At 29.9% G+C, this 20,961-nt stretch overlaps 1 protein-coding gene across 1 annotated transcript; it reads left to right on the plus strand.

Annotated features, from left to right (window-relative positions):
* Positions 1-3,906: 3,906 nt before the first annotated feature.
* Positions 3,907-17,929, plus strand: LOC117910647 (putative disease resistance protein At1g50180). Its single transcript, XM_034824756.1, has 3 exons — positions 3,907-4,145; positions 7,099-9,123; positions 17,064-17,929. Exons 2-3 carry the CDS (start codon positions 7,164-7,166, stop codon positions 17,876-17,878), a joined length of 2,775 nt encoding a protein of 924 aa, XP_034680647.1. The 5' UTR covers positions 3,907-4,145; positions 7,099-7,163; the 3' UTR covers positions 17,879-17,929.
* Positions 17,930-20,961: the final 3,032 nt, after the last annotated feature.

A 20,961-nucleotide genomic window follows, 5' to 3' on the forward strand; every position in this document is an offset into this window, starting at 1 on the left:
AGACACCTTGGGTAACTTCCAATCATCTAAATCATTTTGGATCTTAGGATAATTGATCTCTTCACTGTTTACAACAGTATCTTGAGAATCACTGGATCTCCTAGACATGGTTCGGAAAATTGAACTCATTTTAGGGTTTTTGAACTAGAGCCTAATAGCAGATTGACAAACCTTATGAGACGTCACCCCAACCCTCTTACAGCCTAACAAACGCCTATCCACGGCTAACAACGGCTCAACCGGCAGGGCTCGCGCTCCTAGGCACACTGCTACCTATCCTAGGATAGGCCAAGAACACCCAAAACAAGACCCAACTTCCCTTCCCCGTGGCTCTGATACCATAGACACCCAGGACAAGGTCATATGCAATGAAAATATGAATTATGCCATGATTCAAAACAAAAAAGAGGGTTAGAAAATACAAAAGATATCCAACTAGAAATTTAAAGAGAAGGAACCAAAAAACTTGTTAGTTCATAATAAGCTTAAAACCGACCATGTAGGCGGTATAAAATAAAAAACATAAAACCGACCATGTAGGCGGTACAAAATAAAAAACATAAAATTAAAATCAAAGCATAATTAAAAACCATCCATATAGGAGGTAATCAAAACATACTTATATTATACATAAGGAGAAATATCTTACAATGGATCAGGGTAGGAAAGCTTGAAGAAAGCTTGGAAGCTTGAAGGCTTAAAGGGATTACATGATGAGAGAGAAAGAAGAGAGAAGGGAGAGCATAAGCTTGGTAAAGAAAACTAGGCGTAAATTAAGCGTGCCTACAAATGAGGCCCGAGCCTCCTTAAATAGGCAAAAAGGAATCTTGAATAGTAAAAATGAACAGTAGACCCGTGCTTGAATAGTGCTTGAATAGTGAACAGTGAACAGTAAGAGTGAACAGTAGAACTTTTGACTTTTGACCCAGAAACTTGCTTTCGGCTGAAATGGCTTCTCACAGGCTTCTTTAAACTGTGTGAACACATGCTTGCTGCTTTTGGTGCAGAAACTGCAAAGCTTGAAATATTCTTGATGGAAGACATAAGGTTGATGAAAATGCTTAGGGTAGATAGTAATCCTTACGATGCTCTTCAAGAATCTTTTCATCACTAGTAAAAGACTTGGTTGGAAGGGGGTCCAATCTTTTGCCACAGAAAATCTGATGACAAGAATCTGCAGCAATGAGATAACCCATATTTCTTGGAAATGCCTCAAAATCCCTGCTAATAGTTCTGGCTCTCCAATGTTTGATTTGCTTAATAATGGGTTCAGCACAGATATCAGAAAATAGTAGAGGGTAAGACAGTTGAGTAGGTCTTCTATTCTGATAGTGGAGAGAAACAATGTGCTGGGCTGGAACAAGTTTGCCACTAGAAACCCACTCTGGAGCTTTGCTGATGATGATGGCGTCTGCAAATTTCTTATTCATTTTAAATCCTTGGGTTAGACCAAGAGCAATTTTTCTTCCAAGCTGAGATACTTGGCTGAGATCAGAACATATGATTTGATGGACCAGACCATAGTCCAGAAGCTTTTCTGGAGTTAATAATAAATCTTCACCCTTGAATTTGATGCTGATTGGCGAATAGTATTGCAAGTTCAAGCAAACACGACTGATTGTGAAATTTCTATTGCAATTGCAAATCATTTTCTTGATGCCTTTTTGGCACTGGAAAGGTTCTTCAATAATTCTGCAAACTTTAGAATCATCAACTTCCTTATCAGTAACCAAGCTTAAACTTGGGACCTTAAGACCAATATTGGTAGAAAGATAGAGATGAAGATCCTGGAGGTATGAAGAGATGAAGATTTGTTTTTCTTCAGCTGAGGACTTAGCCTTTTCCAAAATTAGGAGACGTAGTTCTGGCTGAAGAAAGTATAGATTCTCAGTCTTAAGATGATACATTCTTAGCATACGGTAACCCAACTCTTCCTCACTCAATTTATCATTCACCAGTGGGTAGAATGCTTATTCTCACCATTTTCCAGTGGGGAAAATGAGGCTTGAGCTTTTAACATGAGCTTATGAAAGTCAACTAATTCAAGTTTCCTTTCAAGAATCTCATACCTTCCCTGCCATTCAAAAATGCAATTGATATAATCAGATAAGGTGTTAGTATTGTTAAAAGATGGATCTGTGGGGAAGGAATCTTCCACAAAAGGTAGAGATTCCGAGCTTGAATCTATATCCCTACTAGGGGATGCTGAAGGAATGTGATGATTGAAGTGGCTGGAAGAACCTGCTACTTCAGAATGGTCATAATAAAGTGGCATGAATTTTTCAGAAAGAGCTGAATGGGAAATCTTAGAATCTGTAGGTTTAATGGACCTAAGAGGTTGTTTGTCTTTCTTGGGGGCCATGTTCTTGTGTGAATCCTGCAAAAATTCACGGGTTAGGAAATCAGGGATTGAGTTACATTCTCCTTTAATATACTCAATTTGAAAATTATACTTAAAAACAACTTTTAAAATTCCTTGGTTCAAAATATCAGTTTGAAATTTTGAAATGCATAAAGGAATGCTTAAAATATTATTTATAATGAGATTATGACTGAATTGGGTACCTACTATCTTAGGTGGATCTTCTATTCTAACCAGATTAATTTCTTGATCACAAAGAGTGATGTTTTCAACAGGATTGGCAAATTCAAAAAGAATTTCCTTATCAAAAAGCTTTGTTCTTATACCTTGGTTATCTACCTACAAGGGATAAATAGAGCTTAAGAAGGGTATTCCTAGGAGGGCTTTTTCCTTAAGATCCTTAACAAGGATAAAGGTTTGCTTAATACAGATGTCATGGTTACGGATATGAACATCTGTTAATTTATACTTAATGGCAAGTCTTTTGCCATTGGCTCCAACTAGAGACTGACTAGTCTCTTCGCATAAAGGAATAGGTACAAGACCTTCTTGAAGGCAATTTTCAGCTGCTCCTGAATCAATCAAAGCAATAATATCAAGGACAAATTTCTCTTTGACTACTATAGTAAGGGAGATTTCCCACCTTTGGAAGATAACCCTACTCACAGTATTCAAAAAAGCATCTGTCTCATTATTATTAACATGAGAAGATTCTGGAATATCCATGAGGTTTCCTTGGTTGACAATTCTATTAATTTGATCTTGGAGGTCAGAGAGACCTAGACTTATGAATTGTCTTAACTCCTTAATCTCCTTTTTATACTGCTTAACTTCTTCATGAAGTTCCTTACTGCTGACTTCCTTGGGAGACTGTTGGTCAAACCTGTTTAAGATATCATTAAGGTTATAAGGATTAACAGTCTTCTCGGCTTCTACCTTAACAATAGATTTCTTAAAAACTTCATAGAGATTTTGCTTAGTCTTTTCATCTTCAACTTTTCTTAAAGTATCTAGGATGAATTCCTGATCTTGGCTTATGACATTTATAGTTTTAGGACGACAATTACAATTACCTTTGATACATTCGGCTTGGTCACTAGAAGATTGGCTAGAAATTTCACCACTACTTTCTAGTTGATTAATGTCATCTTCATTATCTGAATCAGTCCTTGATTCAAAATCTATGGAGTTTAACATTACCTTACAAAGCATATTTTTTTGGGTGTTCTTGGCCTATCCTAGGATAGGTAGCAGTGTGCCTAGGAGCGCGAGCCCTGCCGGTTGAGCCGTTGTTAGCCGTGGATAGGCGTTTGTTAGGCTGTAAGAGGGTTGGGGTGACGTCTCATAAGGTTTGTCAATCATATATATATATATATATATATTATTTTATTTGATTTCTATACAATAAAGGGGAAAAACAAGTTTCAACAACAATGTTGAAATACATTGAAATTTGAGGAATTAAAAATATATATATATATATATATATATATATATATATATATATATATATATATATATATATATATTATCATTCATGATTGTGTAGTTGTTAATTATACTAGCAATTTTTTCAAAAGTTTAAGTTATTAGGATACGGGTTTATAATACACATTATACACATAACAGGTTATACCGTTATAGGACATGGGAGCATCCTAACAATAGCAAGGGACACAATGTATAACCAACATGGGATTGAGGAAGAGGCAGCACGAAGTTGGGAAGAGTTTGTTGTTAAAAGGGATTGTCACTAAACATTTGAAAGAATCATAAATAGATGGTTGGTTGATTGTTTGAAACATCATGTCATTCAATAAATCTATTCATTCACTTTTACTCCAAATATTTCAAATATATGAATTAAACAACTAGATTTGGAGCATTGAATGATAGATCAAACTTGCATTATAAGTTGAGAAGCCTTCATTTCTTGATTTACCAAACCTATTCTAATGTGGTAATGTGTGTGTATGTATATGGTTTAGACCAAGAATTTTAATCACCAAAAAAGTAAAAGAATGAAAAACATATGTTTTAGCCAAAAAAAATATAGTATAGATTGATGTGTTAGGTTTAATTGAAAATTATGTTTCATTTCTTATTAATTAGATGTGACATACTTCCATAGATACCCTTGTTGTAAATAAAATTCCTTCGTTATGATAAACTTGCAATTAATTATATAATTATAATACCAAAAGTGGAAATAATGTGATACTTGTTTTGTTTTAGTTTGAGGCAAAGGAAGGAACCTCTATTTTTTGGAAATCAAAGCGATAGCTTCAATCTTTGTGGAGAAGTTAAGACTTAGTTCTATAAGAATATATATATATTTTTTTTGACAAGTAGATGTCCAAGTTAAACTACTAATTCTTATCTCACTTTTCTAAACTCATTTGTAGTATCCTTAATTTTTTATTAAAGAATATCGACAGTGAGGCTTTGTTTGGTTCATGCAATTGAGGAATAGTAATAATTGTTATATTCTCACTCAAACAATTATCTTATTTATGAAGTTTTTTCACTTGGGAATATATCCTGGTTTGAAACTTTAACCCACAAATTATGGGTTTTGAAAAGTCAACTAAGTAGGTGGGTTTTCAAAAAATATTGCAATTATGTGTTTTGTAATAAATCAAAATTTAAAGTGTACCCTTTGTTTATATTTTTGAAAAAATTTTAATGACAAGTAATTCTTGAATGAATTTTATAAGTTATTAAATGAGGTTATTTTTATAGAAAAAGTGAAGAGTGGATATCGAAATATCTGCAAAGAGGAGCATAATCAATCTTAAAATCAAGTCAGATCTACAATTTAATTTACTTTTGATATTTTTTATATCGAATTTTTTTTAAAATTTTCTATTTAGTTTTAAAATATATTTTTAAAAATTGAACTCTTTTAAACTTTTTCTATTGTCTTATTATATAAATTTGATTAATATAACTACCAAATATTAATTGTAATTAGAATAAATGTATTGTTATACTTTTTGTCATGTAATAATACATTATTGTGTTGTTGCATTTTATTAATGTGATTATTGAATTCTTATTTTATTTCATTAGAGATTATTTTAGTTTTGATAATTTTTATTTTTATTTTTTCTTCAATTTTATTGATTGTTGTAGATGAAGTTTAGAAGAGTTTGATAAGCTTGTTCTTGTTTTATAAATTATGTAATTTTAGACCCTAATTATGAATAAACACAATATATCAAATTTAAAAACTTAAATATCAAAATGAAATTTAGATTTCTTTAAAAAAATAAAAAATAAAAAAACCAATAAGAACATTTAAATTAAAGGTTAAAAAATAGTAAGAAAAAAAATAATAGTTAGTTTTCATTTATTTTAATAATATTTTAAGTCAAAAGAATCCTAAAATAATTCATTTCTTTGGAATAACTAAATATAAATTAGTTGGAAGTGATGATATTTTTTATTGAATTATCTCTAATTTAAAGCATTCTATAAAATTATGTTATTTTTTATAGTTAAAACTAAACATAAATTCTCTAAATGTGCATAATTGAATAAAATATTATCAAAAATTAAATAATACATAATTTGATATAATTATATAGTTAAGTTGTAAATTAGTTTTTATTTAATTAAATTCCAAAAGTAAAAATTTTTAAAATTTTTAAAATTAAAATCAAAGACAACCATACATTAGAAAATTTATTTAATAGATATCAAATAAAAATTTAATAAATCATGAAAAATAAATTGGGATACTGTTGCATTAGAAGAAAAAAACTGAAAATAAAATAAATTAAATTATGAATATTAATTCTTCTTTTTTTTTTTGAAAAAAACTATTTATGTTTTTAATTTTATTCCAATTTTTCTTCCAAAAAAACCAATTAGACTAGTCTTAAATTTCTGTAAAATCCATTCATATTTCTTCTATTTTGAGAACCAAATGAGGCACGATAATCAACCTTGAGTATGTTTTAACATCATTTTCTTTTCTTTTCTTTTCTATAGTTTTGCTCACATTATATCTTCCCTGAATTTCTGAATTCAAAAATATATTAGCAACTTCATTTAATACCCTTTTGAATTCGTTAACTATTCCTGATTCTTCTTATTTAATATAAAAATAAAATATATAAAAATCTATAAAATTTTAAATATTTTTTATAAAATTGATAATTCAATATCTCTACGTGTTCATCTATAAAAGTGGAATGAAATCATTATTTTGTTAATAAAATATTTTTTTTATAGTAAAAACACTTTCAATTAGACTCTCAGTCTTTATTATCTCCATTTATTATCTTCTATTGAAATATCTCTTATTTTTATTCTTAATTTATATTTTAAGTAATATTTGGATACTAATTTATTACACTTCAATTTTTTATTCAAATACACTTTCATGTTTCATGTTGTTAATCCTACATATCCAACTTTATTTGATCTTAACATTTTTTTTATATATATTTTTCACTAATCTCAAATAGCTGTGTTGAGTAGATTAATCAACTTGGAATAAGCCATATAAATTTCATTTACGAAATCTTAATAAAATGACCTATTTAACACTTAATCATAAATATATATATATGAGTTAAATTGAGACAGGAATGAAAACATAAGTGGGATTTTTGTAATTTAACTAATTTTTAATTTGAATATGAAATAAATTATTTTCTCTTTATATTGTGTAATGTCTCTTCTCAAGTACATCCCTGACCCAGGAGAGATTTTATTTTCTTCTGAAGTACACAGCGCTGCTCCCTTTGGCTATTGACAACACCAAAGAGGAGGAGGAAGAAGTGCAACAAAAATGGCGGAGAGTAGCATCTGGTTTTTCGTAGAGAAACTGAGTGCCTTGGTTTCACAACAAGCCTCGCTATTTGGGGCAGTAGAAGGGCAGGTCAGGCTGCTCCGAAACGAGCTGCAGTGGATCCGTCAGTTCCTGGAACATGCTAGTGCTGAGACTAGGTACCTCAAAATGTCCGATCTGGCCCCTAGACAAGAGACAACGTTCGTGCTGTGGGTGAATCAGCTCAGAGATGCAGCTTATGATGCTGAAGATGCCATTGATGAATTCATATTCCAGGTGCAACGCAAACGGCAGCAGAGACTCAATAATATCAAGTTCCTCAACTTGTTACCCGCATGCGTGGGCTTGGCTGACAAGTTGCCGCTTGTGAGTGACCTCAATGGGCGTATCAGTCAGATCAATATCACACTTGAGAAGATTTTGATTAATAAACAGAGGTACGGCATGGAGTATGAACCTGGGGGGTACTCCGATCAAATGGTGGGCAGTGAATGGAAGAGGAAGAGTATTTCCGGAACTGTTGAAGAAACCAACTTAGTGGAGATGACAAATGATGTGGAAGCTGTAAAGGGAATGCTGTTAGAGGGAGCAATGGAAAGAGTAGTGGTGGCCATCTTGGGGATGGGTGGCCTTGGCAAAACTACTCTTGCCAAGAAAGTTTACAACGACGGTGCTGTTCAGAACCACTTTGGCCGTTATTGTGCTTGGGTTTATGTATCTCAAGAGTACAGTACTATCCGGGAACTTTTGCTTGGGATCGCTAGTTGTATCATGACTCTCACCGACGAACAAAAACGTAAAAATGAAAATGAATTGGGAGAAGAGGTTTATAAATGTCTCCAAGGAAATAGGTACTTGATAGTACTTGATGATATATGGAACATCGATGTTTGGCGCGGGTTGAGGTCATATTTTCCTGCAGAATCAAATAAGAGCAGAGTGTTGATCACTACTCGCAGATATGATATTGCTGTGGATGCTCATTCAGATTGCTATGAACTTCGACCTCTGGGTGAAAAGGAAAGCTGGGAGCTGTTTCTCAACAAAGTAGGGAGTGCAGCAGTACTGAAATGGCCAGGATCGGAGGAATTCAAAAAGGAGATTGTAGCAAAATGCAAAGGTTTACCTCTTACAATTGTGGTGCTTGGAGGACTTTTATCACTGAAAGATCTGACACGAGACTCATGGCTGAAAGTGCTTAAAAGAATGGATTGGCATCTAAGTCAAGGTCCCGACTCCTGTTTGGGAATTCTTGCACTGAGCTATAACGACTTACCCTCTTACTTGAAGCCCTGCTTTCTTTACTGTGGGGTTTTTCCAGAGGGCTCAGAAATCAAAGCAAGTAAGTTGATTCGCTTGTGGGTTGCTGAAGGATTTGTACAAAAACGGGGAAAAGAAACGCTGGAAGACATTGCAGAAGACTACCTATACGAGTTGATCCAGAGAAGCATGATTCAGGTGGCTGATGCGAGAGTCGATGGAAGTGTGAAGTCTTGCCGTATACACGACCTGCTTCGAGATCTTGCCATTTCAGAAGCTAAAGAAGAAAAAATTTTCGAGGTAGATGAAAACATTGATGTGGACGAGCTTCCTACTCGTGTTCGTCGACTGATCAGTAATATTAATCAGACCATCTCTCCGCATTTGCAAAATTCTAATCTCCGATCGTTGATCTTCAATAGATCCTTAGATGAAAGAGGTAGGGTATTTTTATATAAATACCCTAAATTGCTTCGGATCCTGCACATGGACTGGGTGCAGTGTACAGTAATGTCTGGATGTAAAGTATCAAGACATATAGGAAGACTCATCTACCTGAAATATTTATGCTTGAGGGGAATGGAGTGGGAAATACGGCTACCACCATCAATCGGTAGACTTGTTAATTTGGAAACCCTTGATTCAGGTAACAATTTTATTTTCATACCCCATACAATTTGGAAATTGAAGCAAATGAGACATCTAAATTGTTGGAGAGGTAGGATCTCATCAAGGCAGTCAATGAGAGAGAGGTGGGTGGATGGCCATTTGGGTGTCCATCAAATGACCAACCTTCAGACATTATATTTAGAGGGTGGCGATTGGTTGAAGGATAACAACTTGGGAAAATTGGCCCACCACGACCACCTAAAGCAATTGAAGCTACACCTTCGTTCTTGCCCAGAGTTGGAGGGGTCGTTCCGATCTATAGCCCAATTAACTAGGCTTCAAAAGCTGAAGTTGGAAGCTGAATCTACAGCAATTCTATTCCCAGGTCTGGAGTCTTTCTTTCACCACAAGCGCCTCTACAAATTGCATCTAGTGGGAACCATCCGAAAACTACCAGTGGAAACAAGACTCTATCCTCCGAATCTCATGCAACTCAAACTGTTTCGTACTAGAATGGAGGAAGATCCAATGCCAATACTAGGGAGGCTGCCAAACTTGAGTATTCTCACATTATTACATGATTCTTATGTGGGTACGGAAATGAATTGTCCTCATGGAGGGTTCCTTGAACTTGAATTCCTACAAATGCAGAAGTTGTGGAGTCTACAAGACTTGTCAGTGGAGGAAGGAGCAATGCCTAATCTGAAGACATTGAAAATTGAGTATTGTGACAAAATGAGGAAGTTCCCAGATGGATTATTGCAGCTGAAAAAGCTCCAAAGACTAAACCTCTATGAGGTATCCCAAGAATTGATGAGTGAGGTTTTAGAGACACAAGGAGAAGATTGGAATAGGATCCGTCGTATAATCACCTCCCGGGTACCTCGCTGATAGCCTTCTATAAGATATTAATTTGGTTTTAGATGCAATTATGGTTAATTTAGAGCTTCAAATTCTATATAATAAGGTGAAAGTCGTTTTATGTTGTATATTTCAATATGCTCGATTGATTCACCATGTGAAAATGACCAAATTACTCCTTTTATTTTATTGGTACTGCATGGTTCCACTTTGTAAGAACTCCGAATCATTCTCTTGAAGCTCATTCTCTTCATCATAAATGATCCGCTTGCCCTGAAAAGACCTGGCCCAATAGTATATATATATATATATATATGATTTTGACCAAAAAAAAGGCCAAAAATTAGCACCCTAAAATATCAACCCATTGGAATTCAATATCATCAAAATTTTCAAATAATCTATGATATGGCTAATTAAATTATAAATTTTTTGCTATTTTTCAGAAAATGGCTGATAATTTCTTTTTTTTATTTATTGTATTATCAATTTAACTTTTAATTTTAAAAATTTACAAAAAGAAAGTTTCAAATAATTATAACTTTATTTTTAAATTGTTATTATAATGACCACTTTAAATTTTTGTAAAATATTTTGAAAAGATAAAATTGTCATGAAATTGCTCACAACTAAAATATCTAAAACAAACTAATAAAATAAAATTAAATATTTTTAATATTTTATAAAATATAAATTTTAAATAAAAATTAATTTCATAAAAGAAATTATAAATGCAACTTTTAGTAATTTATATAATTTGAATAAACTAATAAGAAAAAAAAAATTAAACAAATTTTTTAAAAAAGAATTTTAAATTAAAAAAGATTTGATATCAAATTTTATTTAAAAAGTTTGAAGGATTTAATTTTTTATTTAAAATATTTTTTTAAAAAAAATTGTTTCCATAAGATTAATAATTTCATTAGGAGGTTTTAATTGTTTTCAAATAAAGAATATAAATTACCGGAAAGAAATTGAAGATAATTTTAATAGAAAGTTTAGTAAATATAGACTAATTAACAAGAACTTTCTTAGTTTTAATTTAAAGTTATATATATATTATAATATTTCTAAGATATTTTTTAATATAGATATTGTTTTGTAAAACTTAAAATATTTTATAAATATGATGTGATTTACATATTGAAATATAGTATGTTTTTAAATAATAAAATTTTATCCTTACATTAGTATTCATTATTCATTATTTGAAGGAAGGTTATATTTTTTGAATGATAATACAATAATAATAATGTATTAAATAACAAAAATAATCATGAAATAATAATATTATTACTGTTATTAAAAATAGCAGTATTAATGTATTACAATAATATTAGATATGATAATATTAAAATAAATATTTATATTTAATAATATAATATTAGTGATTAGAATAATAATTATAATAAGAAAATAATAAAATGAGTAAGTTGAAGGAAGAAGAAAAAGAAAGACAGAAATAAAATGACTTCCCATTGATTCTAAAAATTTTAAATCCTTTACCACATTTTTAAAACATAATTCTTATTCTTCCTTTCTTGAAATTTTGTGAGTTGTTGGAAGATTTTACGATTTATACAATTTGTTAGAAAGAGAAACTAGATTATCTATGATATTACCTATCATATTTGATCAATTAAGAGTTTAAGATTATGTTTGGTTATTAGAAAATACCAAAAAAGAATAATAATAATAATCCCATATGTGATTCTTAGAAAATTCGAGGAAAAATATAAATTAAAGAAAAAAAATGACAAATAAAAATAGAAGTAAAGAAAACGAGAGATTAGATTTAAAATTTAAAATTATTTTTATATATTTTTTAAAACTCATTCCACTTTTTTTTTTTTCTCTTTCATATAAGATTAAATTATTTAAACAAGTTTTTAATATATTTTAATTTTCTTTCCTATTTTTCATGATAAACCAAATACAAGAAAATCATTATCCTTAGCATTCTTTTTTTCCTTTATTTACTGATTTCCTAGAACCAAACATAGTATAAGGAAAATGATATTATATTTGAATGTCATAAAAAAAATGTGAAGAAAATACTAAGAAAAAGAGGAGGAAAAAAAGTTTAAGAAAAGTGCATTCTTCCACAATTTAATTTTTTTCCCACAATTTTTCTATGGACAGCTATATTAGTTGTTACAAAGAGCACATGATTCAAATTTGTGGCTGAATTAAGATCATTTAAATAAAAAGATGTAAAATAAGCTAATTTAAACAAAAATTATGCACTTAAATATAACATTAAATAAAAAGATTTGAGCATTAAACAATAAGAATTGGATTAAACTAAAAAGAAACCGGAGGATGCAAGAAATAGATATAGTATAAGAATTGATTGACTCTGCTTTCTATAGTTGGATAAAAGTAGGAGATCGATGAAGCATGAGACTTTAATCAAGTGTAGATTATTTGAAATTAAATTGATGGAAAATTTCAGGTTAAAGAATCTATTGTTATTTCAGTAAGTACCTAGGCCTAGTAATATAATTAATCTTTATTGTCTTCATCTATTATCCTCCTTGAAATATCTCTTATTTTAATTCTTAATTTACATTTTTAAGCAATATTTGATCACTAATTTATTATACTTTAAATTTTTTTTTATACAACTATACTTTTTCATGTGTCATATTCTTAATTTTTCATAAAATAGTATTCTCTTCCCATAGATACTTAGTGGGCGTTTGGTAAAATTTAATATTTGTTACTTAATAACTTAAATTGTTTTTAAGTTATTAACTTAAAATTTATTACTTAATTTTTACTTAAGTATTAAGGTTGTTTGATAAAATTAATTTAAAATTTATTTTAAGTTATCAAATTGACATATTTATTCTTATTAATTATAATCAATATTATCATCATTAATTTCAATTAATATTTATTTTTACTAATTTTAAGTATTATAAATATATAAGATAATCTTGAAATATATATATGTATTATAAAAAATGAGTCATGAACATAGAGTCATGTTGGTTAAATATACTTTCATTATATGTGGATAAATAAAACAAAAACTATTTAAAATTAAGAATAAGTTAATTATTTTGACTTAATACTTAAAGTCCTTTTTAACTTTAAGTTGTAATATTAAATTATTTTACTAAATAAATACTTAACTTGTTTACCAACTAATTAAATTTAGTTATTAAGTCATTTTGAGTCATTAGATTGATTTATCAAATACTCTCTTAACATCTAACTTTTTTATATCTTAATACTAGTTCCAAGAAATTAAAATAATAATAAAAGAAAAAAAATGTAAAAACAATGATTTTGTCATATTTGATTTTATTATAAAAAAAATACTAAAGAAATTCAAATGTAATTTAAATTAATTAAAATTTTGATATTTTTAAATTATTTAATTTTTGTATAGAGCAGGTAAAATATTAAATAAAATAAATTTAAAGTAGTATATAAAAATAATTTATGAAGTTTATAATTATTTGTTATTTTCCTTTCACTTGTATATTCATTGAGAAAGATAAAAGATTAGGATCCATCTTTACTTTTTATTTTAACTTTTCTTGGTTTTTCCTGAATAGAAGTGTAAAAGCTAGTGGGCAATTATCTTCCCTCCTTTGCTTAACTTGTTTACTTTTTATTTTTTTAATTCATCACAGTTTGATGACTGTATTTAATTTTAAATTTTAGTGCTTTTTAATTGTTTTTAAATCCACCATAGTTTAATTTTATTCAGTTTTGATCCAAGACGAAACACTTAATAGTTGTATTTTCGAGAATAAATTATAAGGTATTTGATAAATTAATATAATCACTTAATATGATTTAATAACTTAAATTAAGTCATTACATATTTTAAATATATTTGATAAAATGACTTAATATTATAATTTAAATTTAAAATGATTTAATTTAATAAGTTAAAATAATTGACTACTTTCAAATTACAAACATCCTTTATTTTAATAAATCATGTCTTTTTTTTTCTTTTTTCTCCCTTTTATCTCTTTATCATAACCTTGTTACTTAATATCAATCAAGTAAATATATCAATTAATAGTTAAAGAAAAATTGAAGTTGATTCTAGTGAAGAACCATAAAGTAAAAATTAGGTAATAAATTTTAAGTAAATAATTTAAACATAATTTGACTTAAAAATAACTTTAAGTAATTTATTATTAATAATTTTATTCGACATTTAAACTTAATATTCATTATTTAATGATTTAAGTTGATTTTAAGTTAAATTATTTTTAACTTATTGATTGTATAAAACTTATTACATACGTTTTACTTTAAATATTAAAGTTATTTAGTAAAGTTAACTTAAAATTTATTTTAAATAATTAAATTGATATATTTATTCACGTTAGTTTTAACTAATATTTATCTTAATTGATTTTAATTTATATTTATTTTCATTAATTTTGAGCATTATATTTATTTATAAAACATTCATATTTAAAGTATTATAGATACAAAGATAATAATAAAATATTTATTATAAAAAAATGAGTCTTGAATGTAGATTCATAATTTTAAATATACTCTCATTAATATAGATAAATGAGGTAAAAAAGATTTAAAATTAAAAATAAGTTAACTATTTTGACTTTACTTACAATGAAAAATACATTTAAGTTATAATATTAAATGATTTTAGCAAATATGTTTAATCTAATTAACGACAAAAATTAAGTTATTAAATCGATTTATGAAACGTCCTCTTAAAATCTACCTTCACTATTTTACTTTTAACCTTTTAAAAATTTTTATTTTCATTTTTTGATTTCTCTTCTGCGTACCAAGCAAACTTTGTCTTTCTATGTAGATTATCCAAACCACAACTGTCTTTGATTTTTCAACTAAAGTAAAGTTTGTCTTAATACAACAAATTGTGGTGAAATATTTCTGTCACACTCAATTCAACACCCTTTTACAGCATTTTACTATTCTCAATCTTCCTTATTTAATATAAAGAGAAGATATTTAAAAATATATAAAATTTTAAAATACAAGAAGAATGTTTATAATTTACCTAATCTTTAATTTGGATAGGAAATAAATTATTATCTCTTTATATTTTATATTTGGTAGATATTAGTCACATTACACAAGAACTATCATAGTTATATGGATAAAATTTAGAAGATGCAACTAGGATAGTTATTGCATGCGTAATGTCCCTACCAAATGTAACATATACAGACATAATAATTTGCTAAGAAAAAATTTTAAAGCACAAGTTTGGTGCCACGCCAAATTTTCGACTTTTGTATCACATAAGGAAGTACCGATGTGGGACTATACGTGATAAGCAAACATGCACAAAAACATTAGCGAATAAATCTTTCTTCTCAAGTTCATCCTTTGACCATGGAGAGACTTTTTCTTCTTCTTCTTGGTAGAAGAGTAGCAAAAATGGCAGAGAGCAGTGTCTCTTTTCTACTACAGAAGCTGTATGACTTGGTTTCACAAGAAGCCTCCCTATCCGGGGCAGTAGAAGGGGAGGTGAGGCAGCTTTGTAAGGAGCTGGAGTGGATCCGGCTCTTCCTGGAATATGCAGATGGAGAGCGCAGATACGATAAAAGGTTCAAGCTGTGGGTGAATCAGGTCAGAGATGCGGCTTTTGATGCTGAGGATGTCATTGATGAATACATGTTCAAGGTGGAACGCAAACGGCAGCAAAGACTCAATAATCTCAAGTTCCTCAACTTCTTGCCCGCATGCCTCAACTTTGTTGACAAGTTACTGCTGGCACATGAGCTCAGGGGTCGTATAACAGATATCAATACCACATTTGAGAAGATCTTGGTTTATAAAAAGAGGTACGGCATTGAATATCCGAGAGCGTCTGAAGCTGGGAGTTCATCTGAACCTTGGAGGTACTCCAATCAAATGGTGGCCAGGAAAGAGAAGAGGCTTCCCACTGTTGAAGAAACCAACGTTGTGGAGATGAAAAATGATGTGGAAGCTGTAAAGGGAAAGCTGTTAGAGGGAGCAATGGAAAGAGTAGTGGTGGCCATCTGGGGGATGGGTGGCCTTGGCAAAACTACTCTTGCCAAGAAAGTTTACAACGACAGCGATGTTCAGCACCACTTTAGTTGCCGTGCTTGGGTTTATGTATCTCAAGAGTACAATATCCGGGAGCTTTTGCTCGGGATCGCCAATTGCGTCACGACTCTCGAGGATGAACAAAAACGTAAAAATGAAAATGAGTTGGGAGAAGTGGTTAAAAAATGTCTCCAGGGAAAAAGGTACTTGATAGTACTTGATGATGTATGGAACACCGATGTTTGGCACAGGTTGAGCCCACATTTTCCTGAAACAAACAAGAGCGCAGTACTCATCACTACTCGCAACAAAGAAATTGCTCTTTATGCTCATTCAGATTGCCATGAACTTCAAACTTTGGGTGACAAAGAAAGCTGGGAGCTGTTTCTCAACAAAGTAGGGAGTGCAGCAGTCCTGACATGGCCAGGGTTGGAGGAATTCAAAAAGGAGATTGTAGCAAAATGCAAAGGTTTACCTCTTACAATTGTGGTGCTTGGAGGACTTTTATCACTGAAAGATCTGACACGAGACTCATGGCTGAAAGTGCTTAACAGCATGGATTGGCATCTAAGTCAAGGTCCCGACTCCTGTTTGGGAATTCTTGCACTGAGCTATAACGACTTACCCTCTTACTTGAAGCCCTGCTTTCTTTACTGTGGGGTTTTTCCGGAGGACTCAGAAATCAAAGCAAGTGAGTTGATTCGCTTGTGGGTTGCTGAAGGATTTGTACAAAAAAACTTTTTGAGGAAGGTGAAAACATTGATGCGGACGTGCTTCCTACTAGTGTTCGTCGACTGATTAATATTAATCAGACCATCTCTCCGCATTTGCAAAATTCTAATCTCCGATCTTTGATCCTCAATAAATTCATTGATGAAGGAGATGAGGTATGTTTACATAAATGCCCTAAATTGCTTCGGGTCCTGCACCAGGATAGAGGGCATGCTCTCAAACTACCAGGAAAAATAGGAGAACTCATCCACCTAAAATATTTATACTTAAGGGGAATTAAGTGGGGAATAAGGCTTCCACCATCAATCGGTGGGCTTGTTAATTTACAAACCCTTGATTCAGGAAACGATTACATCCGCATACCCCATACAATTTGGAAATTGAAGCAAATGAGAAATCTAAATTGTTGGAGAGGTAGGATCTCATCAAGGCAGTCAATGAGAGAGAGGTGGGTGGAAGGCCATTTGGGTGTCCATCAAATGACCAACCTTCAGACATTATATTTAGAGGGTGGCGATTGGTTGAAGGATAACAACTTGGGAAAACTGGCCCACCACCTAAAGCAATTGAAGCTAGACCTTTATTCTCACCCAAAGTTGAAGGAGGAGTCGTTCCGATCTATAGCCCAATTAACTGGGCTTCAAAAGCTGAAGTTGGAAACTGATAATTTTATAGAAAGCGAGGGATTGTCAACATCAACACCAATTCTATTCCCAGGTCTGGAGTCTTTCTCACACCACAAGTGCCTCTACGAATTGCATCTACTGGGACCCATCCGAAAACTACCCGTGGAAACAACACTCTATCCTCCGAATCTCATGCAACTCAAACTGCTTCGTACTAAAATGGAGGAAGATCCAATGCCAATACTAGGGAGGCTGCCAAACTTGAGGATTCTCATATTATTACAAGATTCTTATGTGGGTACGGGAATGAATTGTCCTCATGGAGGGTTCCTTCGACTTGAATTCCTACAAATGCAGGACCTGTGGCTTCTAGAAGACTTGTCAGCGGAGGAAGGAGCAATGCCTAATCTGAAGACATTGAAAATTGAGTATTGTCACAAAATGAGGAAGTTCCCACATGGATTATTGCAGCTGAAAAAGCTCCAAAGACTAAACCTCTATGGTCTATCCCAAGAATTGATGAGTGGGGTTTTAGAGACACAAGGAGAAGATTGGAATTGGATCCGTCGTATAATCACCTCCTAGTACCTCCCTGATAGCCTTCTATAAGATATTAATTTGGTTTTTGATGCAATTATGGTTCATTTAGAGCTTCAAATTTTATATAATCAGGTGAAAGTCGTTTTATGTTGTATATTTCAATATGCTCGATTGATTCACCATGTGAAAAATGACCAAATTACTCCTTTTATTTTATTTTATTTTATTTTTATCATTTCACCTTTAATATTTGCTTTTCTCTTCTTTTTCTACTTTCATGTTATTATTATTATTATTAATGAAATAATATTACTAATACATAATATCAAAATTAATTTATTATTGTTATTGCATATGTCACACTATTACTTGGTAAATATAATTTAATTGTTTTGCACTGAGTTCGCATAAAAGGTATATTAGACTTGTAATTAAGGTATTAACAAAACAAATTAAAGATGATTGTATGCATCATAAAGTACCAAAGACAAATTAAAGGTTATATATATCTCATTTTAGGACAAAAAAAAAAACCCAAAAATGGGCACCCTAAAATATCAAGACAGTGGAATTCAATATCATCGAAATTTGCAAAAAATCCATGATATGACCAATTAAATCATAAATTTTTTGCTATTTTTTCAAAAAGAAAAATGACGAATAATTTATTTTTATCGCATCATCAATTTAAATTTAAAATTTAAAATTTACAAAAAGAAATTTTCAAATAATTATTACTTTATTTTAAAATTGTTATTATAATGATCACTTTAAATTTTTGTAAAAAATTTTGAAAAGATAAAATTGTCATGAAATTGGTCACAACTAAAATATCTAAAACAAGCTAATAAAATTTTTTTTAATAATTTATAAAATATAAATTTAAATAAAAATTAAAAGAAATTATAAATACAACTTTTAGTAATTTACATAATTTGAATAAACTAATAAGAAAAAAATTTCAAATAATTTTTTAAAAAATAAATTTAAAATAAAAAATATTTCATATCAAATTTTATTTAAAATATTTTTTAAAAAAAAAACTGTTTCGATAAGATTAATAATTTCATTAGGAGGTTTTAATTTTTTTCAAATAAAGAATATAAATTACCGGAAAGAAATTGAAGATAATTTTAATAGAAAGTTAACTAAATATAGACTAATTAACAAGAACTTTCCTAATTTGAATTTAAGGTTTTATCTATATATATATTATAATATTTCTAAGATATTTAAGATATTTTTTAATATAGATATTGTTTTGTAAAACTTACACTATTTTATAAATGTGATGTGATTTAAATATTGAAATATAATATGTTTTTAAATAATAAAATTGTATCCTTATATTAATATTCATTATTCATTTTTTAAAGGAAGGTTATATTTTTTGAATGATAATAAAATAATAATCATATATTAAATAACAAAAATAATAATAATATATTAAATAACAAAAATAATCATGAAATAATAATATTATTACTATTATTAAAAAAAGCAGTATTAAAGTATTACAATAATATGAGATATGATAATATTAAAATAAACATTTATATCTAATAATAACAATAATAGTACTATTAGTGATTACAATAATAATTATAATAAGAAAATAATAAAATGAGTAAGCTGGAGGAAGAAGGAAAAGAGAGATAAAGAAAGGAAAGGAAAAAAAGGAAGTGTATTTCTCTATCTATGTTGCAATGGACTTCCCATAAATTTAAAAAATTTTAAATCCTTGCCCACATTTTTAAAGCATAATTCTCATTATTCCTTTCTTGAAATAAAATAGTAATCCTATACGTGATTCTTACAAAATTTAAGGAAACAAAATACGGAAATTAAAAGTAAAGAAAGAGTAAAAGAAAATTAAAAGGGAGATTAGATTTAAAATTAATAAGTTATTTTTATATGTTTTTTAAACTCATTTCACTTTTTTTTCTCTTTTATATAAAATTAATTTATTTTAAAATGTATAAGTTTTTAACATATTTTAATTTTTTTTTTCATGATAAACCAAAACACGTGAAAATCATTGTCCTCAACATTCTTTCTTTTTTTCCTTTTTTTACTATTTTCCTTGAACCAATCTTATATTTGAACGTCATAAAAAATATATTTGAATTTCATAAAAAAAAAAAGTGCATTCCTCGACAACTTAATTTCCTTTTTCCACAATTTTTCTATGAACAACTATATTAGTTGTTATAAAGGGCACATGATTCAAATTTGTGGCTGAATTCAGCTCATTTGAATAAAAAGATGTGAAATAAGCTAATTTAAACAAAAATCATGTACTTAAATAAAACATTAAATAAAAAGATTTGTGCATTAAACAATAAGAATTGGATTAAACTAAAAAGAAACCAGATAATGCAAGAAATAGATATAGTATAAGAATGGATTGACTCTGCTTTCTATAGTTGGATAAAAGTAGGAGATCAATGGAGCATGAAACCTTAATCAAGTGTGGGAGGAGGATCAAGGGGTGTCATCACTGGGTGGCACTTCTAAGCTTGGAAGTGGAGTAAACTATACAAGGCTTTGGTTTACCTATCAAATAGTACGAGTAGCAACAACAACAAGCAATATACCATCTTTCACTACTCATTATATTCAATGCATCAACGAATACTTTTAAAAAATATGAACACCATATTGTGGACCCCGCATTTCGGCTCATACATTTTCTACTCGATGGCGAGCTCTATTTTTATTTTAAAATGATTTTATTTATTCAAAAATGACTTGAAGTCGCCACTTATTTTTGTTTTATTTTAAAGGGTAAACAAAATAAAAAAAGAAAACCCTAAATACGACTCTTTATTTTGGAAAATGTGATTTATGAAAAATCGGATCGGGTTCGGGGGTCAGATTACTTATCGGGAAGGTACGATAAAGACCATAGCACCCCTTTAAGTCCCTAAAGTCGGGTCTCTACTAGAAAGATGAAGCCGACATGACAATCAATGAGAAAATCACTGAATATTCAAATCAATCATGCATATATGAGCATAAAAAACATACGTATAGTAAGAATAGACGCGTACCTGGGCAGCGATCCTCAATGCGCTATCAAGAAGTGAGATTAGTGCACAATCAAGGAATAATTGCATGCATGTCCG

This window comes from Vitis riparia, unplaced genomic scaffold (assembly GCF_004353265.1).
Source record: "Vitis riparia cultivar Riparia Gloire de Montpellier isolate 1030 unplaced genomic scaffold, EGFV_Vit.rip_1.0 scaffold796_pilon_pilon, whole genome shotgun sequence".
Classification (NCBI taxonomy): domain Eukaryota; kingdom Viridiplantae; phylum Streptophyta; class Magnoliopsida; order Vitales; family Vitaceae; genus Vitis; species Vitis riparia.